Raw genomic sequence first — 27,787 nt, 5'->3', positions numbered from 1 at the left:
ATTAAAGTGAATGTTTTCAAAGTGTGAGTATTCAGTACAGCCAAATTCAAAATCTTGCAGCTCCTAAACAACGACTTATGATTAATATAGTTCAGTTCTAGCCACCTGAGACATGTCAGATTAAGTGCTTCTCCCTATTTTGCTGCATAAAACACTGCAGTGTTACATGTATAGAAGCTAAAATATTTTAAGAAAAATACTCCTTATAGGATTAATATGTGCATATCCCACATTGTTGAGATAAGAAACTTTTTCTGGTATTAAAGGATTGGAAACTTGTTTCTGAACTCTTTCCAGTTAAATAGGCCATGGCCTGGAAAACAGAACTTGTAGTGAGACTTAAGAAGCTTAAAGACTTAGTTTGTTCAGAAGAAGGCTAACAGGTGATGTGGTCATAGTCTAAGTCATTGAGAAATTATTACAGGAGAGAATACTTTACTTCAGCAGAAATAATGCCATTTATCTTGCTGAAGTTAGTATATGTGAACTTATCTACACTTTTAAAATCCAAAACAATTGTTCAGGGTCTACACTCAATTGATCAGATAAATATTTAAAGTAACGGAAAATGTCTTTTATAAAGGTCATGTTGAGACTGATACAAACTTAATGGGTGATTTCTGAAGGATTGAAAGATCCTAAATAGGTACAGAATTAACTTTTAAAAAGCAGCAGTATGACTTTGGATTATGACTCATAGGAATTTATTGAGTAATTACTGAAAAAGAAAGCTTCCCCATCCCAGAACTAAGTTTGTCCTTCCTTGTTTTCTAAGTGCTGTGCTTCAGTGGTTTATGTCAACCTAATCAGTAGTGGTTCCTGTTCTTCTTGCAGCCTCCTGAAAAAGAAGGTGGCCTACCACGTCATGTTGGAAATAAAACTGAATGTGCCTTGCTGGGATTGCTCTTGGATTTAAAACGTGATTATCAGGACGTAAGAAATGAGATACCAGAAGAGGATTTGTACAAAGTGTACACCTTCAACTCTGTTAGAAAATCGATGAGTACTGTGTTGAAAAACTCTGATGGCAGTTTCCGGATATTCAGTAAAGGTGCCTCTGAGATAGTTCTTAAAAAGTAAGAACAACTATTACTGTGATTCAGCACTTAACTTTCACTAAATGTTGTGATAGGTGGAGAGACTAACATGCTAAACAACATTGTGACATAGTCTGTGAAATACTTGTTTCTCTAATCACGGTTAAGTGCAGCAGTCCTATCCTTGTGTCTGCAGCTTCACAGCTTGTCTCCTTAAGGTGTTTGACTTTCTACAGTAAGATGGGCCATTAGCACTTTAGTTCTTTTACTTCAAACACCCCAGCCCTACCTCAAAACAAAACAAAAAAAAAAAAGAGATGGTCTTATGTTTTAGTTAAGCTATTTTACTTTTAGGTGTGATTGATTAAAATGCTCACCTACCTTATAGTAAAGTCCCATATCAGTTGATATGCCTAAATTCCAGGAAGGGCTTGTACCTTTGAAAAGTGATTACTTTTAGCATATTACTGCTTAGACTTTGCAACTTTCAGTTGAAGTTGATAATTTTAACAGGAGGTTGAACTTGAATGTTCTAGCAACTTGAAGGGTTTTAATGTGACAGAGCAATTGCTTCCTTATCCATCTGCCCACCTATAAAGGATTTATTAGGATAAGATTAGACTTAGTGAGAGATTAGGTACCACTGGAACAAACCTTTATAGATGTGAAAGCAGCTGTGGTAACTCCTAACTAGGTGAGGAGAGACGTCAAACATGTATGCATCATGTTCTCTGGGAACAGCATTTGGTAGCCCGTTTTGGTTCTGAGGTCAAACTGTTTCTAGTCTGAGGAGCACATAACTGATTATACTGAGTTATATTTACATTTTTGCTTGTTAATAGCTCCCCATAACATTGCCTAGGAAAGTACTAATGTACTAAAGAAAAAGTATGAACTCTTCCTTCTCTTCAACTTTTGTGCTCAGAGCAAAATGTCAGTCTTTAAAGGACTCTTGTTCCTATTGATATGGAACTTAAAATCTGTGCTTGTTTTTACAGAGCTAGATTTTAAGCCAAATCTTATCAATAAAGAGGTGTGCCTATATTCACAGTACTTCCACCTTCTGAAGTTTTTTGTAACTTATAATATTGGACAAATGAACTGTAGAAGTTGCTAGAACTCGGTCATCCCAGACTCATGTGGTTGACTTAATAACTGAAATAATAAAATACATAATGAGGGCATTTCGCAAAGAACAAGAAAACCTAGACTGATTTGGATATTATGGGAATAGTGTCTAACTGGGAAACTACTTCAGAGTATGCACTGAATAGGACAAAGATTTAGCCATCATAAGCTCCTTCCTATGCAATACTTGTAATCTGTTTTGTCAGTTGTGCTGCTCCTTCTCTATTATAGCATAAGTAACTACACTTGAATACTGAAACTTAAACATGAACATTTATAAGACACAAATGAGTCACTAGCAAGTGTAGAAGAAATGCAGAAATGTTTTCAGGTAGAGCACTTTCTTTTTTCTTTCCTTATCACCAAGTCAAATATTTGAAGTGAGTTCCAGTGCAGTTTTGCATAGAATTTATTTATATGTATTTAGTAATTTTGGAATGTTTAAATTTGTCACCAGCCTTATGATTGCAGCTAACTCTAGATATCCTTAGTGATTGCTGACATTTGAACAGATAAGTAAAATCAGAAATTTCACATAGACTTTGAATTTCCATTATGATATGAATTTTGAAGCTCTAAGGTACTGCTTCATTTTAATTTTCTGTATGAGGTGGAAACTTTTAGGGAATTCCCTAAATCCTGGGACTATACACTTAAGTGTAACATTTGTCATATTTGCAGGTCTGCAAGGTCTGATCTTGATATTTAATGAAAGTATTGAATTCCATTTTTTTTTCAGGTGCTGTAGTAGTACTAATTTGTAAAACTAATGGATAATAGTGTTACTTTATGGCGAAACTTTGCAAAGAACACAGGAGAAAGATTTAATTTCTTGTTCAAAATCATTGGTAGTGTTATATTCATGGCATCAATATTAATGAAGTATATATACTCTCCATGAAAGCAGTGGCATTTTTGGCATGAAGAAACATTACTAGGAGAGCCTGTATTGAAATGCTAGAGTGCATAGTAGTGAATCTAGTCTCCTATACAAACATTTAAAAATCAGTTTCAATATTTGTTTTTAATTTAATATTTCACATTGCTTCACATACCAGATGCTCTCTGAATTCTCTGCACTTAGACTGGGGGGGAAGGGCTGAAAACTTTTTTGTTCTTAAGGGTAGCAGTACCTAAGTTTGCTTATAGTGCTGTAAGTTTAATGCTTGCAGCTGCTCAAGCAGCGCATGCATGTTCTGAAAGTGTACTTAATTCTGAGACTGTACTGCTGTTAATCAAGATGGGATTATTTTGCTGAGCTTGAAACTGGATTGCCTGACTCAACCAGTGCAGACAACAGTCTGTTTACATACAATGGAGAAATGGATACGTCTGGGAGGTGACTGATGTTTGTATGTGAAATTTGTCGGGCATAACTTTCATCCTAGGATGATTGGCTCAGTTTAACGTTCTACAGAAAGTATGTTTTGCAGCTGAAGAAGTAAAGTGAATTTGGAGAAGATTACCTTAAAGATACCCCTACAGGCTTTTTGTGCTTTTGTGTTTGAGTCTAGCAAAAACACAGCTTATAGAAACTTACTGGAGTTGACTGATAAGCTCAGTGGGCTGAACTTATGGTTAAAATTTGATTACTCTTCAAACTTTTATTTCCAGGTGCTTCAAAATACTGAGTGCTAATGGAGAACCAAAGGTATTTAGACCTAGGGACCGTGATGATATTGTGAAAACTGTAATTGAGCCAATGGCTTCTGAAGGTCTCAGAACCATCTGCCTGGCATTCAGAGACTTCCCAGCAGGGGAGCCTGAGCCAGAATGGGACAACGAAAATGATATCGTTACTGGTCTGACATGCATTGCTGTTGTTGGGATTGAAGATCCTGTGAGACCTGAGGTAGGGTCACCAGCTAAGCTGCAGTGATTTTATTACATGGGATTCATGTTTTTCATCATGCAGAGTACAAGGAACTGAACTGCTATTGTATGCCTTAAGCATAGTTAATAAACGAAAATCTAATTTCTTGAAGGGGAAGTTAATGGAGCTATAAAAGCAGATTAAAACTACTTAATGTCACTTATGCTGTGTTGCTGAAGCTCTGTACAAACTAATAACTTAAGGTACTTACTGTGCAGGATCTCAGTAAATGAAACAGCTTGTTATTTTTTTACCACTTGGAGTATTAGGACTTTTGGTTTGGATAAGATTAGCCATTGTTCTTGTTACCCACTTCTCATGGGGAATGATGGAGAGAGGTGAGCTTGTCACCTGAGAACTGAGGGCAAGGAGCATGGCTTGTGGTTGAGGTGTAAGGTTTTTCAATAGGGAAAGCTTTTATATCACATGCACATGGAAATTGGGGCTGATCTGCACTACTGTCACTTTACAGTAAAAGTTATTGATGAAGTAGTGGAGTATGAGCTGTAGTTTATTTCACATAATCATAAATAAAATACCAGTACTCAGTACAGACTAATATGTCATGAGGATTTTTGTGGTATTTTGAATACTGCAGTATTTGAAAAATTGCAGGAGGGAGGGGAACAGACATAGTGGCACAAAGCCTTTTGCCAGAATTGCAGCTTGTGTGGTTGTTAGGAGAAGAACTGTGGTACACTACTTCATTTTTTTTTTTTAATGTTCCATAACTACAGTCTTCATTTTAAAATAACAGGTATCCTGTACTGAGCCATAAACATTCTTTTCACTCACATGTCTACATTTATTTAACTAATGTACAGTCTCTCAGCCTGTGGTTTTTTTTCCCTTCTTTACAGGTACCTGATGCAATAAAAAAGTGTCAGCGTGCAGGCATAACTGTACGCATGGTCACTGGTGATAACATTAACACTGCTCGTGCTATTGCATTGAAATGTGGTATTCTGAATCCCGGTGAAGACTTCCTGTGTTTAGAGGGCAAAGACTTTAACAGGAGAATACGCAATGAAAAAGGAGAGGTAAGAATACTGACTCTCTCATCAAGTAGCTCAACAGATAGTCTGTCTCCTATGTGTGTAAAATATAACCAATGCTCTTCCTGCAGATAGAGCAAGAGCGAATAGATAAAATTTGGCCAAAGCTTCGTGTTCTTGCAAGATCTTCTCCCACTGACAAACACACTCTAGTAAAAGGTAGGTAAAAATTCTCTGAGCTTCTAAGTAAAGTTGGATTTTTTTTCCTGTGGTTCTTCTCTTTCAGGTTGTCTTTTCTGTGTTGTTAATTCAGAACTGTAACACTTGTATGTCATTTTATTTTAGGTATAATTGACAGCACTGTCTTTGACCAGAGGCAAGTTGTAGCAGTAACTGGTGATGGTACCAATGATGGTCCAGCTTTGAAGAAGGCTGATGTTGGATTTGCTATGGTAGGATATTTTTTTTTTACATCCTCATTATTTTATGAATGACTTATCAAATCACTTCAGATTAAAGAACCTTGTTTCATGAACAAGGAGACCATAATAAAAGAGACTTCCAGTTGATGTTCAAAATGGCTTTGGAGGCCATATCTTGTACATCTGAATTACAATTGAAGCAACAACATTTTGTGATAGTGTAGGATCTGCACTTGTCTGGATGTTTTTTTAGATTACATGGCTTTCTCAGCTACCTTTTCACATGGCTGCCAAACAGTGTCTTGGCTTTTAAGTGCTTAGCCTGCATAGACTCGTGCCTTAAGTATGTGGGTTTCATCTTTCTTTCAAGACACAGAGTAAGACAGATCCTTCAATCTTCCTTTTGCCACAGGATTCCTCCTCAGTCTTAAATGTAAGAGGTACACTTTGGTCATGGCAGGTCACTGTAGTCTTAAAGCAATTGAAAGGAATGAAAAAATGAAGACCATACTCTTCCTATACCACATGCAGAAAAAGAAACGCTGACTCAGATTGTACTCTTGAAAGAAAAAATGGGAAAGAGATTTCACATCATTCTCAAGGAGCTTTTTTCAAAAACATAGCTTAAAATTTTGACAGCTACATATGAAATGTTCTCTAGACTGTAACAGTCTTGTAACAACTATCTTCGTATAGCTTCTGTAGTTGCTACTGTCAGGGGCAGATTTGTTTATCTGTTTTGAATGTTTCCTGCAGTTGCTGTCTCTGTTAATCTGTGTAAGGAACTATCTTCTCTAACTGCTTACCTAAATAGCACTTAAAATATACCATATAATATCTAAAGGTACCTTTTACAGTGTACACATAGCTGTGCAGGTGACTCATTTCCTTGACAAAATAATATATCAAGAATAGGGATCATTAAATTTGCTATTGAGCTAGTGGATTTTGAATGCCAAAAGAAAAATTAAGATTTTTTTTAAAGTAGGTGTCATCAGGCATTATTATGTAGAACAAAGCTGCTTGGGTACTGTAGGAGACTAGAGGTGCTTAAAATTTAAGAATGTCATGTTGCAATGCATATGCAATGACATTACATAGTCTACTGTTCAATGTCAATGCCCTTCTGCAAAAGGTTTTTGGTAGTGTACTGTGCTGCTGGAATCCATACAGCAATATAATTAGGGCAGAGCTTGAACTGTAGCACTGCACCATCTGGTGGCCTTCAGCTTGAACAGGTTTCAGTGACATTTCTTTGGGAGAACTTACATTGTCTTTACTGTCAACTCTCAAATTTATATCAAGGTCTTTATTTTAAAGAGAGCATTACTTTGTTTTCATTTTCCTAAGACTTTCAAGTAGAACTTGTTTCAATACACCTTTGTATGCTTACATTAAGGGAGTCCTTCAGATGTTGTGCATCCAAATGACATAAGAGCTGTTGTCATAAAAAGTCAGTGCATCCTGTTATATTTCATGATGTTTTTCTTTTTCTATCAGGGTATTGCTGGAACAGATGTAGCTAAAGAAGCTTCTGATATTATCCTTACAGACGACAACTTCACCAGTATTGTTAAAGCAGTTATGTGGGGACGAAATGTCTATGACAGCATCTCCAAATTTCTTCAGTTCCAACTTACTGTCAATGTAGTAGCAGTAATTGTTGCTTTTACAGGAGCATGCATAACACAAGTACGTACCAGTGGGGAATTGTTTCAGCTAATAAAGATTGAAAGAGTCATGATTGATTAATTCTTGAGTTCAAACTTTCACTTAAACAGTAGTCCAAAAATTATAATGCTCTTCAGAACATGCTGATATTGTCTGATAGGTGCCTTTAATAGCTGTAATTTCTACACTTCTATTGGAGGGTTTATGTATCTATTTTTATAGGATTCTCCACTTAAAGCCGTGCAGATGCTGTGGGTAAATCTCATAATGGACACATTAGCTTCTCTTGCCCTGGCAACAGAACCACCCACTGAAGCTCTTCTGCTGCGGAAGCCTTATGGTAGAAACAAACCTTTGATTTCTCGTACGATGATGAAAAACATTTTGGGTCATGCATTCTACCAGCTTGTAGTAGTCTTCACACTCCTGTTTGCTGGTAAGAATACTGAGACTTTACCAAGTTATTCTGAATGTTGTAGAGAGGTGTTTTTTTAAGCTATTTTTTTGCTCTGTGTGTGTGGAGACACTAATCAAGCTGTTCATAAATGTCTTTTATATACAGGTGAGAAAATTTTTGATATTGATAGTGGAAGAAATGCACCTCTGCATGCTCCTCCTTCAGAGCATTATACTATAGTATTTAATACATTTGTGATGATGCAGCTTTTTAATGAAATTAATGCCCGAAAGATTCATGGTGAAAGAAATGTTTTTGAAGGAATCTTTAACAACGCTATCTTCTGTTCTATTGTGCTGGGGACATTTGTTGTGCAGGTAAGCAGATTCTTGGAGGGTGGGAGGAAAATGCATTTAGTGCACTGATGTACTTGCTTACCTTGAAAATGCCAATCAACTAGTGCCCAAGATCCAATTTCTGCAATGTTGAAAACCTCCAGGGTCAAGCACACAATAAGCAAGTTGTAAGTGCAGCTTGATAGAATTTTCAAACCTCTTTGAAGCTGGTAATGCTGGAATATTGTATTTGTAGTTACCTTTGGAATTTCCTACGTCTTCAATTTTATATTAGTGTTCTAAACTCTTGGCAAAATATGAAGAAATTATATGTGTCATCTGTTCATTCACCTCTTCCTTGCCCGTAAATCTTTCTTATAAAATCATTCTTATAATATCTACCTGTGTATCTGAAGTAGAGTCCATTTAAACAATTATAGAAAAAAAGCAACTTCTTTTATTTTCTTAATAAGATTAGGACATGAATAAGCTTTAGAAATTTAAATATCAGTTTTTACCTTACTGGCGCAGGAACCAGTGATACCTACTGGTATATATTGTAGAAGTACTGTTTTAAGTGAAAAAAAAACCCAGATGTCTAGGGACCTTCTGTTCCAGCACATAGGGAAACTCATAAAAGCCAGTTAGTTAACTCACTACATATTAACAAAGGAAATGAAATGATCTTCAGTTGATTGGATTCACATGCTGGTGTTGAGAAACACCAACTTAAACCTGAATATAAAAAAAAAATAGTTTGCAAGAAATATTTTCACCCTCTAAATAGCCTTCACTTTAATTAGTCATAAGAAATAACAAACAAATCAATATGCTATTTAATTTCAGAATCCATTTTCATTTTGCATCAAGTTATTTGGGACATATAACCTACATATTAAGCTTCTCCTTAGAGTTGATAATATATCAAATTGATTGAAGTTATATCAGTTCAAGCATTGGAAATATATGCACTGCTGCTTTGCATTAAGTCAGGGAACTTTCTCAGGTTTAGATTTTTAGAGATGACACTTCTTCAGAAACTGCTCTTATTTTTGGGGTTACGAATGCAGCAGATTGACTGTTGTTGTGCAACCAAGCCAAACATTTAGAAGTTACTCCTGACTGCCACTGTGTTCCCTTTATAAATTTGGCAGACTAAATGCCTTCCCAACTCCTGATTTGTTATCTCAGTATTTAATTTGGAGTTAATAACAGAAGTTTCTCTTTGCCTTTTCAGCTGTCAGGTGTCCTACTTAATGGTCAATACTGTCTCCTTTTAATAGCTGCCCTGCTGCTTTGAATTGTTGATTTTCCAGGGCAGACTTTCATGCATATAATTCCTATGCAGAGGGATAGCTTGCTCATTAGGGCCTGTACAGCTTATTGTAATAGCTAAGGCAGTAGGAGCTCATTTAAGTTTAGCTTTTGAGAACTCTTCCCCCTTCCCCCAAGATTTACTACATGTGGTGATTTAAAGTCTGATATTTAACACTGATGTGATAAATAGTAATATCCTGTAGAATTACTTCTGAGATATTTCATGTCTTATGAATCTATGAATTCTATTAATACAAGTTTATGAATCTTGGATCTAGTTCCAAGATGGGTGTTCATAGCAAAAGTAATCACTGTGTATTTGTAGCATCAAATACATGCTGTAATTGTGAAATAAAGGGAAAAAAGTGGCAAGCAAAATTGAGGAGTCAGCAAATTTTCATGAGTGCGACATCTGAAGAATGAATGGGTAGTTCTTGGAATGCTGAAAAGCAGAAGAATGGCATAGGTTTGGAAACTGGCTCGAACTGCTGAGACAGTGAAAAAATATGCCTAACAAGATGGGAAATCCGATGTTCTCTTGCAGAGCTGTCTGTTGTGATCTTAAAGCATTAGGGAATTTTCTAGTAACAGGTCACTGATGCAAGTTTAATCATGTTTTCCTTCACAGATAATTATTGTGCAGTTTGGTGGAAAACCTTTCAGTTGCTCAGAACTCTCAATTGAACAGTGGCTGTGGTCCATTTTCCTGGGCATGGGCACACTACTTTGGGGCCAGGTAAACTAGGATTTTTCAAAATTCCAAATTTCTACTTGCAACAGTATACTTTTAATGGAAAAAGCAAACACACTGTCTTTAGAATTCAGATCTTTCAGGTGGACTAAATGAATATATGAAGACTAACAGTAAATAATAATTACAATTGACTTGTTCAATAGATATAGAAAGTCTTTAGTTGAATATTCCCCTCAGAGTGGGTCAACTATTAACATTTTGTAACTAGATTCTGTGGCTGGTTTGTTTAGCAATTTTTAACTAGAAGCTGCTGTAGTTACCTTTTAAATATGAAATTATATCTTCAGCCAAATATGAGTACCAGAAAATGTGGTAATAATACAAAATGCAATGAACATGCCAATGTTAAAATATATTTAACTTGGTGCTTAATGATTTTCTTGAAAAATCAAAATTGCTAAATTTGGCAGTATTTTCTTGATTTAAAAACCTCCTGGAGTAGCAAGAAATGCAGCAAACTCAAACCAACTTTCTCTTTAATCTTTATTTGCACAATTGTGGCATAATTGAAAAGTCTTCCCACCTAATAAGCCATTACATTTAGACTTTTATTTCCTTTCCCCTCCCCCCTGAGTGTCATTACTATTGCATGTACAACAGTGCTTGTAAGCAGCAAGCTTATTTACGTGAAACTTTAGAGCTACAGAGTTTTCTATTATTTAATGACATAGTTGTCTAAACTTTTCATACCACATGAAGAGTTTTCCATTACAGTTTCTTTCCTTCCACTAAGTAAAAGACACTTCATGTTGCACTATAAAATTGGTAGGATGAATTTTAGTTGTAAATACATACATAGACACATGTTCTAAAAGTGATTAAGCTTTTTAATAAGATTCTTTGGAAAATTAATTATTTAAAAAAATCAAACAGACTCACTCTGAGGTGACTCCTAGAAGAGAATCGAGATGGCTTGAAATACCTTTGACCCAAAGTATCTTGCAAGGGCAAAGCTTCTCTACTGCCATTCATGCTGCTCTAGCATCTCATTAAAGTCAAAGAGCTTTAATTTTCTTAGAATAATAGAAACTGAAGTGTGAGATGGGAGCATTCATAGTAGCAGTTTCAGCATAAAGGGCTGTTTATCTTGCTTTTGGAGCAGATTTTTTTCCTCTGCAGCTGCAGAAATGGTCTTCTAGGTTTGTGATGATCAAGGAACGCAATCTTGGAATTGATCTGAGTCTGCTAGATATAATGTACCAAAAGATTACTCCCCTTAACCATATGTAGTTTTTCTTTAAGATATATAAATTGCTATACACCAAGTAGTTTGAGATACATAACATTTCAGAAACATTACTCACCTTGCAAATGGATTGATATCTCCCAGGTCACAAATGAATGAATGTCTCTTCTGTATTTCTTGAATTAATTGTGGTTACTTTAGGTGATGGAGGTTCCACTTGAGGTGACACGTCATGCTCATCAAACTGATGAAACTCTAAAAGCTCTAGATACAAGAACAATCTACAGGATTAATGGCTTGTAGCTTCAGTACTGCTCCTTCCTGGCATTGTCATGTAATGTTAATGTGGAATTCTTTGTCTCTGGCAAGGATGTTTTGTAGTCCAAGTTTAATTTTGCACCTTGGTTGAGGTAGTAAGTATATTCACAGCTTTGCAGCTATTCAGCTGGAGTAATTGTTTTACACTGATGCACTCATCCTGTCTATGTAATCTAGTTTTTTTCTTTGCTAATTGTATGCAGGATATCTGTTAAGCCTTAAGACTGGTATTACTCTTTTTTTTTGTTAAAAAAGAATAATCCTTATTTATGTATTTCATCCACTGTTAGTTGATTTCAACAATTCCAACCAGCCGACTGAAATTCCTTAAAGAAGCTGGTCATGGAACACAAAAGGAAGAGATTCCTGAAGAAGAGCTAGCAGAAGATGTAGAGGAGATTGATCATGCTGAGAGAGAATTGCGTCGTGGTCAGATTTTGTGGTTTAGGGGCTTAAACAGGATACAAACTCAGGTATGGTCTTAAAAAAGGTAGGATGCAATGGGTGTTATGAGGGAAATTTCTCCATTTTTTACTAAGGTGGCTGTTCTAACTGGTGTGATTGAGACTGTCAAAAGGGGGTATGGATGGATGTGTAATCCCTCAGGGTCCTCTGTTTTCTTCAGCTTTAAATGCAACTCTTGCCTGTGTATCTGCTCTGTTTTTAAAAAGTGCCTTTTTTTCTTTACTTTTTGTGTGTTATAGATGGGATGGTCCTTTCTCTTGTTCTCTCTCTCTCTTGCTGAGCAAGCTGTCACAATCTCTGATTCCTTGCAGATGGATGTAGTGAATGCTTTCCAGAGTGGAAGTACCATTCAGGGGGCTCTAAGGCGGCAACCCTCCATCGCCAGCCAGCACCATGATGTAACAAATATTTCTACCCCTACACATGTAGTGTTTTCCTCTACTACTGCTTCTACTACTGTGGGGTGTGAGTGTGTGTTCCTAAAGTGCATGAAATTAACATTTCCTAATTCACGTACCTAACGTTTCTCATTTTCTCCTTAGTACTTAAAATCATCGTTCAGGCTTTTATAGAGCTCTTCCACAAAGTGGAGTCCTCAAGACTTTTTTTTCTTAGAGGGCTGAGAACAGGTGGAACAGTTTCAACAAAAGACTTTAATGCGAAAGCTGTGAGCCTGCACATCCTGTGCCTTCATCCATTCGTGTACAGAGGGAGTTTTAAGACAAAAAGGGAAAACTGTTGTAAATTTTCGAGTATATGCCTCTTAGGGTGACTTCCATTGAATAAATGAATATACTGTATAATCATGGACCCAGGTCAACAAAAATAGATCTCTTGTACTGCAGCACAAACATTACTTAAGTAAGCAAGCTGATTTGGAAGCAAATGGTATGTTGAAGATATGAATACTGCTAGAACATGGAGCACTAAATGCATTTTCTTTGTAGCCTGTAAGGAACTTCATGAATCTCTGTTTTCATTGCACCTTATTTACTGAATAACAACTTTTTCAACATCAGGATTCAGGAGGCGAAACAAGGCTTCTAAAATGCATACAAGTCAGAAGAAATATGAATTAGCTAATAAAAAAAGGAAAAAAAAATTTAAGCATTAAATGGCAAAACTTTCATTCAAATCTGAAGGATTCTTTTTCTCTCTAGGTTCTTCTGGGAGCAGTTCATAAGCCATCAGTGAAAGTGAAGTTTGTCTCATCTCAATTCTACTGTCTCTATCTTGTGCTCTAAGTGGCATTTCAATTTCAGCCTTCCTCTCTGTAGAGGCTGGAGATTCATTTACTCTTGGATGTAGGCCTAAACTCTGGAGCCAGAAGATGCTTAGTAGCTGTAGTTGAATACTGATAGCCAGTATCTTTGTTCAGTTTGCCATCTTAATACGTGTTTAACTTTCTTCTCTAACTTCCTAGAGACAGGTTAAATTATTGGTTTATTAAAATAACTCGGAGAGGGCTTCTTCTCCCCCTTCCCCTCCCTGCTTAAACTTTCAGATTACCAGATGGATGAAGACCCTTAATTTCAGGAGCTGTCTTAAGTGAAATGGTGAAATCTGCAGACTTTTTTTTTTTAATTAATTATTTTTTGGGCTTGGCCAGAATTCACGTGTGAGCTTGCACAAGTATTTACCTCTGTATTTGTTCTCCAGTGGCAAGACAGGTATTTCCCTACCTTGCAGTGATACTGAGAAGCTCAGCTCACAAATTTGCATGCCTCAAGAACACAAAATGAAAAGTAGATTTAACACTTAAGGATGCACAGGATTGCATCTCCTAGTTAAAATGCTAATTAGTAACCTGTATCCCTAACTACACTCCAGAACATTAATTAGACATTCAGAATTCTCTAGAGAGCAATGTCATTCCATGCTGCTATTTGAGCAGAATCTACTGGGCACTGCAGCATCTCATTGCATCAAATGACCAATGCAGATACAGAGCTACCATAGCAGAGAACCAGTTTTTTTATCCTCACCATTACAGCCCTTCTGCTACACCCTCCAGAAGAACAGCTTCTGAGAACTCATGTAGATTAACAGGAAGCAGATGTGTTATTGTCTCTTTTTTAGAGCTGCTTGTTGGAAAATAGTTCCTATGAAGTAAGGTTGCAGCTCTTAAGCAGCCATCTGGTTAAGAGGATTTGGAGTGCCAACTGCATTCCTTGCTATTCTGGTACTAATATGAGGAAGGCCTGATGACAGTATGAATTACACTTAACAAATTGTCTTGTTTGCACTTCACTTACATGATTTATTTATAGTTATCCCTCTAGTTTAATTATCTTGAGTTGTTGAAAACAGAGCCTTCAAAACACTGTATTTTCCCTTTTAAAGTGCTGAAAGTTTGATTTCTGCCTTTGTGGCTGGACTCTGAGGGTCCCAGGCTTGCTGTAGTGTCTAGTCCACTTGCATAGCATGCATTCTGCATGGGAACCAAGCCTTTATTGTGGGTATGCACATATTCTGTGATAATTACAGCTGTCTTCTTAAGCTAGAATTGTTTTTCATTGCTGCTGATGTTCTAAATTCTCATGTGTAAGCAATGAACAAACAGTGCCATGAGACATTCATATTTCATTTTGACACATAAATGGCACAGTGGGATGCAACATGACAAATAAAGTCATTGCAAACTTTCAGTCTGGTATTGTCACTGCTAATTTTCTTGGTAAGTGTCAATCCAGTTTCGGCAGCTGGCTGGACTTATTTAAACCTCATATAATGCATCAACTCCTTGACAGTCTACTCAATTCTTTTCATGCAAAGAAAAGTAAAGTACTAGCTGCTGTTGTAATCTTTTCTACAGCACATTCACTCTCTTTTCTGTCCTCCCCTTACTGGTAATTATGTCCTCCCCCTTGATCATGTGCCCCATCCCTGTTTCCCCTTATTCCCTGTGCCTTCTTCCCTTGCCTCCATGGTTAATTTGGCTCAGCATGTACCTACAGTATAAAAATGGGGACATGATCACTTTGGAGTAAAATTCTTCATGCAAGTGCTCTGAGGGAGCAGAGGTGGGGAAACGATGCTACTTCTAGAGGTCCAAGTACACAGTCGAGACATGAGACTTTATCATGTGCAGTGGTTCCATTTAACCAATTTGATTTAACAAATTGCTTTTGGGGAGCCCTACTCTGTTTACAGCAAACTTTCCTGGTGTATCATAGCTGTTTTCTAGTCTCTGCTCTTGATCTGCTTGACCTTCCAGCTTCATTCCTTCACCTGGGAGTCACTTTATTTTTTTCTCTTGAGGAACTCTGGAAGCACTAGTCATGATGTGTTTCTCAGCTTGAAACAAGTCATCTTGGATGCGCTAAAAAAAGCTTAAATTTGACTTGCTGTTTGTAACAGCAAGTTCTTGTTTACTACAGAGTTGCTCTGCTGCTTACTATTTTACATTATTTCACACTGCTTTGCTGGAGACTTGCTCAGGGTCAGGATGTTGAGAATTGTATAAGGAGTCAACAGGAGGGGAAAACTGTTTCGGGAAAAGTGTTGGATAAATGAGTCAATGACTTCTGCCTCACCTTACTTGTTTTATCAGTTCAAGAATGAATCCTCAATTTCCCTAGTTGATCAGGGAAACACGAGGCATGGGAGAAGGGGGGGTGTGGGCAGCTGGTTTCATCATTCAAATAATAGTTTGGGAAGCTTAAATTCAAGTCAGCCTGGACATGCACAATTTGCAAAATAAAGCTGTACTTTCTTTTGTATCTAATTTAACTATGAAAGGTTTATTTATGAAATCTGTTAGCTTAGCTTTCTGATTCAGAAAATATTAAACAACAAAAAGACACAAAACAGTCCTCAACCTGGGAACTGCGTCCATGAATTCAATGTAAATTGAAGACTCATGCAAAGGCTGATCATCCTGCGTTTCTCATACTTGGCGCTACTTAAGTAGTCTCTTCAAAGTTAGAACCTGTCCTGGCTACTAAACTATACAATACAGTATTCAATTTCCTAGTTCTGGTCTTAAGTTTCCAAAGCACTGTTCACTAAGGAGCTTTCTCTAGAGTGGTAAATGGCTATATACTCGAATATTTACAGCTGTTACAGCAGTATCCTTTTTTGCATGACTTTGTAAATGTTCGTTCATTGTGACATTGGCTTACACTTGCTTGGCTTTTTCATAGTCAGTTGATGTCCTAATTCCTAGCATGAGAATTAGTGACCCTTTTATCCCCTAACTTATTTTCAGTCTCTCCTTCCCTCCCTCCAATCTCACCCAAATATTCAATAAAACACTCATTGAGATTTATTTAATTTTTGAATAAGTAAATATTTGTCGGCCTCACTACTGAAAAATGCTTAGCCCATGTTAAATAATTAAGCAATTCTAGTGCCATGTCTGAATTTTAGGGCCCTTCCGCTTTTTGCAGTACTTTCACAATTTTTATTCCTACTGTGTAGACTGGCAGTGCTCTACTGAAATGCTCTTCATTTTTTACAGTTTATTGCAAGTTCCACTGCATCATACAAATTTGATTCACTCATGTCTAGCTGTTTGTGGATTCAAACTCATAAGAACCATGCCATTCTCAGTAAATATGCAGCATTTTAACAATGTTTTTATTTTGTTTACAGATCCGAGTGGTGAATGCATTTCGTAGCTCCTTGTACGAGGGGCTAGAGAAACCTGAGACACGAAGTTCAATTCACAATTTTATGACGCATCCTGAGTTTAGAATAGAAGACTCCGAGCCTCATATTCCCCTTATTGATGATACTGATGCTGAAGATGATGCTCCAACAAAACGCAACTCTAGTCCCCCTCCCTCTCCCAATAGAAATAACAATGCGGTTGACAGTGGAATTCACCTTACAACAGACAAGAACAAGTCTGCTACCTCTTCATCCCCAGGGAGCCCACTACATAGTTTGGAAACATCACTCTGATTGTAAGCTGAATGTTAACACACTAGCTGCATTGTAAAGAAGTTGAAACTGGGTCTCTTCACACATTATGATGGACAAGATGATATTCTTGTCTTGGACTTCAACAGAAGAAACACTTGTACGAATGTAGATTTATTTTTTTAAAAAAAAAGCTTTCTGCCAGACTGGAGGGTGCTTTTCTGGGGGTGGGAGTAATAATGAACTCTGACAGATAAACAGTAACTCAGCATAAGTGACCTGTGGATCATCTGTTGTACTAAGAATGGTCCTGAAGAGTGTGTTAGCAGAGCTTTAGTTTATCATGATCCTTTTCTGAGGGGAAAGCTGGGAAGGGCAAGGAGGCCCTGGATCATTGAATTGATACTTTAATTTCTGCTGTTGGCTGTTAATAATTTGGATTATTTATGTTTATAAATGATACAGATCTGTTTACAAGGTTTGTAGATACTTTTTTGTTCCTGTTCATAGATGGGAAGCTTCCTTATAAATGATGCAGAGAAGACGAAAAACAAAAAAAAAAAAAACCAAAAAAACTAGTCCTTCAAATACTGCTGTATTTTCAGGAAAAGGGTGTTTCTATTGAAACTGTACTAAATTTTGCCTGCAATTTACCTTGTTAAATATTGTAGATAAATTGCTACTACTAATAGCCAAATAGATAACACTAATGCTTTGTAAAAACATGAGCAGTGGTGTTCTAATGAAGTTATGGCCTCTGTCCTAATTAGTTTCTTAAATACATTTACTACTTAATGGTTTTGAAACAACTGTTTAATTTTTAAAAATTTTGAGAAACTTAATGAATAACTTTTGTTCAAAACTTAGTAGGATTGTTTAATGCAGGACATCAATACGTGATGGAACTTGCTTGAAATATTTCTGTTATCTCGGGCAAAATGGATTAAATCAAAATACATCAGAATCTTAGTCCTTTGTTTTTGTCTAATCATGTTAGTTTAGTGCTGTCTTGGTGAACTGTGAGTGGAACTGTGATTTTTTTCTAATCTATAGAATCCTTCATGCAGCATGAGGGCTGTTGGCATTTTGAAAGGTTGTTAGTGGGTAGCATACATGTTCTCCTTTTTGTTTTTGAAACTTGTTTGTAAACATGAATAAATCTGCCCTTTTGTTAAAATAAAATTGCAGCAATGGTTTCTTACAGATTTTTTTTTCCTCAGCTCCTTCACTGGAAATACAGAAGGTACTCTTTTGTGTTACTGGTTACCTTTAAACTGCAATTTCAAGATGGTAACAGCCCCACTTCAAATAGCTCTTTGGGTAAATGGAATCATGATGGCTGCCTCCAGAATGAATGTAAGTTAAGGTACTCAAAAGTCTTCACTGAGCCAAAAGGATAGTCCTGGGGAATTAATAGGTCTGCCTGAAATTCCGAGACTTATTGTGAGTACCATGTAATAAATGTATCTCTGACTGCTTAAGTGAGGGAGACTGAGAACTGACATATAAAGCACAGGTGAAATGCACCAGAACTGATCGACTAGTGATTGACTGAAGAAGTTATGGTCTGCCTCTACTGTATTGTTCAGACAGCGAAGGATGACGAAACAGTACTTGGTCTGGCACTTCCTCATTTTTTCTCGGTCCAATACTACTTATAAGAACAACAGAAGACATGAATTGTAAGGTTTTCTTTTTCCAGGTCTGTGTTCTTAAAAATAGCAAATGAATTTTTTTGTCAAATAATCCAGAATTATGGACATTCTTTTAAAGTGGTCCCTTCAAAGGACTGCAAGAATTAAGCTGGTAATGAGGAAGGAGATAATAGTGGAGCTATCTGCAGAAATGAGCACATTGGGAAGCTCAAGCACATCTTTCCCTTGTGTTGGGGTACATGCATGCTTGGGGTTGTCCTTTAGTGGATATTGTTCAACCTGTGGCACTGTATCCCACTGTCAACCACTCCTGAATTCCATCTTTTCTATTGTGCATCAGTAAATACACTGAATTCTAGGCAAGGGGGTTGAGGGTGAGGGGGGTTGCACTTGACACTTTGTATAGTAATTTCTCCCACATGTTTTTAGCACTTTTCTTACATCATAATTCTTATCTAGAGTGCTTGGTAGGGGGGTCAGTTTTTATGTAAGCTATTTTCTCTTTACTAGAGAATTCAGATAAGCACTGGCTTAAAATAAAGGGAGTTTTCTTTATCTGTGAATTACACTGCCATGTGGAAAAGTATCTTCATTTAACTTCGTTAATGAGTAATGATTTGACTTCATTTCAAAACAGACTTTAATTTTACCCTCTTCTCTAGGTGTGATCATGACTGCATGTTAATCTTTTTTGGAATAAAATCTACACTTAAACCTTTTGTGGGGGGTGGGAGGGTGAATGTAGGCTTTGTACATCGCTGGTCCCTCTTGATTCTGTTAACATCAGTGTGCTGTTCTTACAGGAAACATCCTTACAGAAATAAGGAAAAGTTGTTTAAGAGGGGGGTATGCTTTCTTTGTGATCTCAAGAAATCATAACATTGCCTAGATTATGAAATGGTTTTCACTAAGCTCATGAGGCCTTCATTGCCTTTCTGGTTGTAAGGTTTACTTGTCTTCTTGTAACTGAAATAAATAAAAGTGCTGTTCATCTCAGTCTGTATGGGGACTGAAATTCTTGAATGTCAGTACAGTAGTGTTAAACCTGAAATGCATGCCAGTTATATAAAACAACTCTTGCTACAATTTTATGCTTATTTGCTTTCAAGAGGTCGTGATATATAGTGTACATGGTTGAGCAATAGTGCCTTGGAACATAAACTCAGTTATAGACTGGGTGGCTTATAATGGGTTTGGAGTGGTTTAAAATGTGGTTTCCTGGGTGGGATGTCTGCTATAGCTGTGTATATGTTAGGACACCTCATCTAGGCTCTGAAGGAAGGCTGAAAATGGTAATTAATATTAGAGGACTCTTTTTTTTCCCCTGTATTGGCCTTAACAATAAGAGGAAAATGCTGCATCATGGAGTAGTCTGGAGAGAATAATGGAAACATGTGACTTCACGTTAAACAAGTGGGTAAATGCAAGGGTCAATAGCAAGTACAAGCAGTCAAAAAATATGAAATAACATACTTGAAGGCTTTCTTAGAATAACAGCAAATTTTGCAATGTGTTTTGAAGTAAGCAAGCAAATGTACTATTCATGGAAGGATAACTTGTGTATAGTATTAGAAAGTGATTCCAAAGGTTTGATGTGTTCAATTTTTACTGCTAGCCTCTGCAGAGCTCTAGAACAATCCAGATCATAATAAGCATTACATAAATTAAAGTAGGATATCTTAATGTCTGTACTACTTTTCTGATGCAAATACTTGGTTTTAAAGAGTTGCTGCTTTTTTTCCACCTGCACCCCATCCCCCAGCAGTGCATTTCTTCTGATCTTGCAGATTTCAAGCCTTCACTGAAGTACCTTAACTTTGTTGGATGAGTCCGGCCAGCATGAAAGGTCTAGCTCCAATTTATCTCCAGACTGATTAGGCCTGCTTATTCCAGGACCATGTAATGAGAAATTTTGGGCCAGAATAAAGAGCCTTATAGCTGTTCTTGCCTGTCTTCTCCCCTGAAATGTATACAGAAATACCTAACCACCTTCCTCAGGAGGCTGCAGCATCCATCAAGGAGATATGACCTAGTTTCTAAAACAGAAGCCTCCTACAGGCACTATTTGTCCTTTGTTTTCAAAGATGAGGGTTTGCTAAGAAAATGATGGGATGGGCTTAGACAAATGAAAAAAAACATGTAAAAGGTAGCACACTGGATAGTGACCCTTTGCTACTGTTAGGTATACACCCGACTTAGTTTTCTATAAAATCCATACAATTATCTGTTTGAAAAGGGTTCTTTGACTTGCCCAGACAATAGATGGTGGGAATTGAAATTTGGAAAAATAACTAACAGGAGTATTTCTGGGAATTAATAGCTTTTGGTGGATGTGTACATTCTGGAATACTGGAACATCATCTCTCATTCTGATGTACCGACAAGTGTCAATCCAAACCTGAAACAGCAGTTGCTCACTAAAATGGAAGTACGTATCCTGGATCCCTTTGAGCCCTTGCAAATGTAGCAGTATCTAACTATTCTGAACATCTTCATTGGCTTTCCTAGGCTGCCTCTCTTGCAGGGAGAATTATGCTGAAAGACTGTAAGTATGATCATACAGAAAACTTTCTCTAGGTCTTCCTCCTTGGCAAAGGCACAGTCTTGGATTCACTCTATGGCAACTGCTCAGGCACAGAATGAATACTGGCTTTTCCTGTTTTAAAGCTCTCAGTCTCTTGTAGAGAATTAGCGTGTACAGTTCAAATGCTCTGTGTGAAAAGGCTCCCAAAGCTTTTGATTTAAGATAAATAAATAAAAAGCACAAAGCCACTCTACAAATAAACCCTAGAAGATATGTTTGTTATCATTGAAAATTTCAGTATTACAAATACAGGATTTAACTTGACTATCTCAGTTTTCTACAAGTTGGTTGCTCTGATGGCTGCTAGGTACAAAGCCTCTTCAGTTATGACCTAAGGGTGTTGCAAGATCTGAAGGTAAGCCTGTATTTGGCAGATGTTCGTGTGGAATTACATAGCTTATTTTGAATACTGTGCTGGCAGTTACTGCATAGTGTTTTGTGCTATGTATTTTAGGAGAGAATCTACAAAATGAACAATTTACAAAAATCAGATCCATGCAATAGGACGGTAGAAGGATATGTGAGCCTGGCACAGAATGCTTGAAATAGGAAATTATTCAAAATGATATTTTAGTAGAAACCAGGATTTTGTTTTGGACAACACTGCTTTAGAGATGGGAAGATTTCTCTTTAATCACTTGCCATGTAATAGCTGTTAATGTTCTGATCAGTGCAACAGTTTAATTTATTGAGGACCATCATTCAAAAAGCATTCTAATAGACAAGTGTTTTTAAATAAAAAGAAAACTTTGAAGAAGGTACTTTTTGTCATATTTTAATTTCCCCAAAAGATGAGTCATTCTTAGCTTCTTTCTTTTTGCCAAATCAACTAGGCTCTGCTCTAATAAATCTAGCAGTATATAGACATGAATTACAACTTGATAACTCTTTCCTGTCTTCCCCCTTCCAGTCTGCCAAGGATAATTATAGGGAATCAGTGAAGGACAGAGGGGTAAGATGTGCAGTTGTGAATTTGTCTCTTTTATCATATTTCTATCTTGCCTTTTGATCTTCTTTTCTGCTTTCTTCTTCAAGATCTCGCCCACTTTCAGTAAATTTTGGGAGTACTTCTTATATGGTAGCATCTTTTGGTGCTGTAGCCCAGAGCAACTCATAGGAGCGCTCTTTCAACAAGATCTATGGAAAGAACTGGCTTTGAAAAAAGAATGAAAGAGACAGACAGTTTTTTTTCTCCAATTATAAAAACAATAGTATGCAATTCATTATGAAGTTTTTAAACCCAAAAGAATTTGCAGGCCAAATATCACCAGAATGGCTTGGTTTATTACTTAGCCCATACAGATTCAGAATATTGATGCCATTATAAGAAGTTAGTTTCTGATTTTCCCAGCCAGTCAAAAATGACAGCACATGAAACTGCCTGAACAAAACAAAACACACAGAGGTTAGGGGGAGACACTCATAACTCAGCTAGACACAACCCTGATCAACCTGCTGTAGCTGATGCTGCTTTTAGCAGGGGTTTGGAGTATAACCTGCAAAGGCCCTTTCCAACCTCAGAATTTCTGATCCTGAAATTCTTGAGCTGCAGGTGTAATTCTATTTGCTTTCTTCATTATCCTCATGGACATTTCTATACATAGATGGAATTGAACGAAGACATCAGTCACTGGAACGATCAAACCTAAAGCAGAGCAAGGAAGCAACTGACTGTTTTTTTCTCTTGTCTTAAACTGACCTGACCAAAAGGCTTGCTGATATTTGCCTGCTGTAATCCTTACTGTGATAGCAGAGCTTGGATCGCTTCTGCTCTAGTAAACCTTTTGAATGATGACTGGCTGTTCATAGGAATGCCCACAGATTTTAACACAACTTCTAGAAAGCTGCAGACCTGTGGAAATCAGCTTCGCTTCAAGGAGAGGATTTCTCAATTTGTTATTTGCCTCTTTCAGGTGTAGAAAGAAAAAAAATTACAGCTGTTTCTAAGGGGAATTAAATTCCAGCTTATTTGAAGATTTGTGTGGTTTCATTGCCATGCTCTCTGCTTAGGACTCTCTTGAAAGAGCCTGGTCCTTTTTCTCAAAGCTACTATTTTCTTTTTCTGGTTTCAAGTGTTTTAAGATCAGCTTTTAAAAAAAGAAGGTTCTTTTGCAAGCATATAAAATTAATGAAATTTATATTATTCTAATAGATCAAGACAAAGAGCACTGAAAAGTATGTTTTTAGTCATAGAAGACCATAATTTACATGGAATTGAGAAGCTAACTTTTCTCCTTAGCTTAGTTCATGGAGTGGTGGTGTTACAGGCTTTTATCTAATTGAGCAAAGTATAGGTGAAATTAAATGAAATGCCATATCATTTCTGATCTTGCATACAAATGCTCCCTTCTTCTGCCTGGAGTTTCAGAAATATTTTGCTACACTTAAAGAACTTAGTGTTATATCAGAGTTGGATTCTCTTTTTATTGGTGGTCATATAATTGTCTATAAAATTTTAATGCTAATGTAGGAAGACATTATGAAACTGCCGTTCTGATCTTAAAAATGTTGCAATACGAAAAAGTTTCAGTCTATGCATAACCTGCATAGTAAAACTACCTGCCTGTCTGATCAAGTGTTATAGGCATGAGATTATTCAACCCAAAATTTGACATTCTAACTATTGAAAAAATAGCTGAGTTTCTGCAAAACAGAAACATGGTCTTTTTTTTTAGAAATAACACATTCCTTTTGAAACTAAACCACATTTAAAACAAGTATGCTTAGAGGGGGAGTGCCTACAACACTAACTTCCAATATGCTGTATAATGGCTCTATACCTTAAAGGTGCAGGAATCTTTAGAATTTTCATCTGTGGAGTCAATATATTGAAGCATGTTTCATTTCAAAAGTCTTAATGATTCAATAAAAGATAACTCTATAGCAGGAGGTTAAAAGTATTCTGAACTACCATTTTAAAGAGTTTGGGATGCCCAGCCAATTTTATAGGCATGTCAGTACTTGAATACAGTTATTATAACTTTAAATCTCACTGACTTCAGTCTTTTTCAAAAGGGCCATAAACAGTCCAAGTCTGAATATTAACTAAATGATCAATTGTCAGCTTGATACCAATCTACAAAATCAGGATTTTACATATTTGAATGAAGAAGTGCTACAGGCTTTTTGATCACTGGATGAGGAGTGTGAGCTGATAAAATACCACTTGAGAATATGATTTTCCATTGGTTTTCTTCATTACTGTTCCCAAAGACAATCAGCACAACCAATAGACCCCCCTCAGTGTTTGTTTTCAAAGGTCATGCTTCATCTCTGATAATCATTGTCAAAAAGACTGAAATACTGGGACAAACTCATGCATGCTATCATATACCAAATTTGGAACATCACTGTTGGAATCAATCCAAGTCCAACAGTTAAGCCGTAGATAGCTATTTCCAAACTGACTACATCTGAGATATTGCCAAAAAAACCCCCAGAAATGCTCCCGTGGCTTTCTTGCCTTGCTTTAGTCTTGCAAGTCTTGATGATTTTGTTGTAACTCAGAAATCAGGCCTCAGTGGAAACTTAATGGAAAAATTTATTTATGTACTAAGCACCCTAATAAAATTATACAGCTCAAGTGGTTTACTTGTATGTTATGAAATGGAAGGGCTTAGCCATTTCTAAGAAGGAAATTTGTCATTTTTCTGTTCACGCCTGTTGGTCTACTATCTCCAAGCTTTTGAACAAGCTTTGCCACCTGTCAATGAGGATCTAGTGTTGGGGACCTCTTTTGCTATCCCAGCAGTTCAAATTATAAGTATCTGTACATTCAGCTTTGTTAGCTTTCTAGCAAAACTGTAGCTTTTATAAGCAAATTGCTCTGCCTCATTGCAGGGATGTGACTGGGTTGAAACTGAGCCTTTCACAGAGTGGGGATGTAGCATGTGATGCTGCCCAGGTTACTGCTCCTCTCTTCCTGCAATGTTCCCTCTGTTGTGCATTTCAACAGCTTCTGTGACAGTGTGGTCAACCACACCGGAACCATTTCTGGGTAAACCGCTGCTGCAGGCTGGTGGTGTGGGGTGGGGTTCTCTGCACAGTAAAAAATGCAGCAGAGACCTGCTCCTCCTGTAACTCCTGCTGCCCAGTCTAGAGCTCGGGGAACTAACAACCAAGGGCACTGTAGATGAAGGAAGTCAGAATTGAAAGGGCAGAGTGGAAGGAAACATATGAGCAACAAGAAGGTTTTTGAAAACTTTTGGGGAAGAAAAGCAGGGTAATATAGGAGTAAGAAGAATATACAAGTTGAAAAGCTTGTGTTTTAAAGCAGATTTATCCAGCTTGGGGCACTAAGTATGCCCTCTACTTATGCTAGAGTATTTCAGTCACCTTTACTTTTGTTTTGGTTGGGAGAAGAACCAGTGGTGATCTGTGCTGTGAACTGAATACCAAAATTTAACAACCACTGTGGATCACTGTAGGATTTCACATAAGTGATGATAGGTTTGAGGGAGTGTAACAAAACTAGAACACAAACTGTTCTTGGTAAACTGGTGCAAGAAACTTTATCTAGTGTTTTTTATTTAAAATACCAAAATTAAACATGGAAAATATGATTAAATGGTGTGTCACCATGTGTAAAATGTGCTTATCTGCAAGTGTTCATATATATTTGGTGAAGACAAAGTTTCACGATCATATTGAATACTAATGCAGGAATACTTCCTTGCAGCAGGAGTGATCTTGGAGGCAGCTTTTGTAGCAATCATGTAAGACTCTTTTCTGGCAACAGCTGGGGAACTGAAAAGGCAGTGTCTGTTTTATGATGCAAGAATAAGCTGCTTATACTACTGACAGGCTATGTTCTTCAAAATATAAACCTAGTTAAAGATGAACTCTCTTAAACTAGAGTGAAAGTAAGAATTAGGGGAAAAAAAGTAAAGAGCACACAGAGTAAGTTAGAGCTCTCATCTCCAACAGGCTTTCTTCTGATAATTTTAGCCTGAATTTAGTATTTTATCTCAATCAGAAAGATTGTGTGGTGTGGAAATACTTGTTAGGTTGCAGCCTTACAGCATATTGATGGAAAACTGCCTGGCTTTGCTCTGAATGGGCAGAAGCAACCAGACCATGCTCCTTGGCAATTCCTGCTACTGCATCTGCAAAAGTTGTGGCACCCCGGTTTTCCTTGTAACTTTGAAAGGGAAGTGAAGCAATGTGCTGCATATCCTGTCTCCTATGTGGCCCTATTATCTCCTCCTGCAGCTAGGACCAGTCTCCATAGTACCTGTACTGTTAATTGCAACTGGAATCTGATTGAGATTCTGCATTTAGTGTGTCCATATGCTGCAGGCTTGCAATTAGTAATGTGCAAGATGATAAAAATGGTTAATGTTCTGTAATACAACAGAATGCTACAGGAAGCCTGAGGGATTTTTCTGAAAACTTGTTCTAGTGAGAAAACTAGGAGCACTCTTCCTGCCTTCATTTTGTGATACTAAGCAGATTTCTCCTTCTGCTTCACTCTGCTCTATAGTACATGGCTTGCTCAGCCACTCAGGAATTGTCCTTCCCTGAAACAGAACCTGTCATTATTCTCAGAGCAGCATAAAGTTTCATAATATTAGAGCCACTGCAAGAAGGGGTTGACACAAGCTGACACATACAGTTATTTATGAATACAGTCCTCCTGCAAGAGAGATAACGGAATTTTAAAAAAGAATGCATGGAAGGGGTAAGGTATTTTGGACTTTCTACTTCCCAAATGACTCACTATATGTGCATGCCTTACCAGTGGAATAGGGCCTATTGATTAGATTTTTACCATTTTATAAGCATGATTTTGATAAGATGTAACAATGCCACTCATTTTGGAATGAGACAAGTGTCTAGCTGTCTCATCTATAGTGTCAGCTTTTGTACTTGATACAGGCACACAAGCAGAATAATGTATTTAATAGTAAAACAAGAGAGTCTGAAACTACTAACACTCCCTTCAATTTTTTCTCTGCATCGGACACACAAGTAATAGTCAAGAGAAAATCTATATGGTAGCGCAGGAAGCATCTGTGACAGGGCAGTCCGTCATGTTGTGGGTTTGCCAACTGTCATGCTGGAAAGTTCTTCCTGCTCAAGCAGCCAGTGCTGCAACAGAAAAAAAAAGGAAGCAAAAAAAAAAAAGAGTTCAGATGCAGGCTTTCCTTGTCCAGACACAAGTCCCCACCCTACTCTCATAAAGTATTGATGAACGCAGATGTAATTTTTAATGTTATCTCTTGTATCTTCTCTGCAGCTATCCTGAAATGAAGCAGCTGCCACTGCTGCCTGACTCCTGTCCCACTGGAGGTTAGGTAGCTAACCTAAGAGAACCAAAGTCTCCTAGTTCTTTTCAACATACTAACAGAAGTCTGGTTCAGCCCTGGTAAAACAAACTGGTGACTGGGTCCTTAGATAGATGCCACAAAGTGGCAGCAGAGAGAGAGCATTTAGACACTTCTAAATCAGTGCCCAAGTAATTTCTGGACCACTCATGAGATACAGAGTCAAGGATCATTTAAGAGAGTGCATGGGTGGTGTGGAGCTGGGAGATTGGCATTACGACATTGCCAAACAAATGCATAGAGCACAGCCCTGTGCTAAGCACCTGGAATCTCTGGTGGGTCAGACCTCACCCCTCAGAAAGCAATTAGCAGAAGAAATTAACATCACGGATGTTGTAGCTGCAGTTGTTCAAAAGCCATTAGGTTCCTTATTTTTCAATAATTGTGGCATATTGTTTTTCCTCACTTATTTTTGTAATTACAATTGTTATCATTTGTCTTACTTTGTACCTGGCAGT

At 37.3% G+C, this 27,787-nt stretch overlaps 1 protein-coding gene across 17 annotated transcripts in view; it reads left to right on the top strand.

Moving 5' to 3' along the window:
* Window positions 1–17,946, top strand: part of ATP2B1 (ATPase plasma membrane Ca2+ transporting 1) — a 95,852-nt gene extending 77,906 nt beyond the window's left edge. For 11 of the 17 annotated variants that reach the window (XM_072923188.1, XM_072923192.1, XM_072923184.1 and 8 more), the window contains exons 11-21: window positions 835–1,076; window positions 3,780–4,017; window positions 4,899–5,078; window positions 5,165–5,252; window positions 5,379–5,485; window positions 6,956–7,147; window positions 7,349–7,562; window positions 7,689–7,900; window positions 9,804–9,911; window positions 11,724–11,906; window positions 16,495–17,946. In XM_072923188.1, coding sequence (XP_072779289.1) covers window positions 835–1,076; window positions 3,780–4,017; window positions 4,899–5,078; window positions 5,165–5,252; window positions 5,379–5,485; window positions 6,956–7,147; window positions 7,349–7,562; window positions 7,689–7,900; window positions 9,804–9,911; window positions 11,724–11,906; window positions 16,495–16,806 — 2,076 coding nt within the window. In that variant the 3' untranslated portion in view covers window positions 16,807–17,946. Of the gene's footprint in view, window positions 1–834; window positions 1,077–3,779; window positions 4,018–4,898; window positions 5,079–5,164; window positions 5,253–5,378; window positions 5,486–6,955; window positions 7,148–7,348; window positions 7,563–7,688; window positions 7,901–9,803; window positions 9,912–11,723; window positions 11,907–12,209; window positions 12,364–16,494 lie in introns of all 17 variants that reach the window. The other 6 variants (XM_072923195.1, XM_072923197.1, XM_072923194.1 and 3 more) reach the window with 3 other exon arrangements.
* The last annotated feature ends 9,841 nt before the right edge of the window (window positions 17,947–27,787 follow it).

The sequence above is a fragment of the Taeniopygia guttata genome, chromosome 1A, assembly GCF_048771995.1.
Source record: "Taeniopygia guttata chromosome 1A, bTaeGut7.mat, whole genome shotgun sequence".
Taxonomy (NCBI): Eukaryota; Metazoa; Chordata; class Aves; order Passeriformes; family Estrildidae; genus Taeniopygia; species Taeniopygia guttata.
Note: the sequence above shows the minus strand (reverse complement) of the source record. Positions and strands in the feature narration are given on the sequence as shown.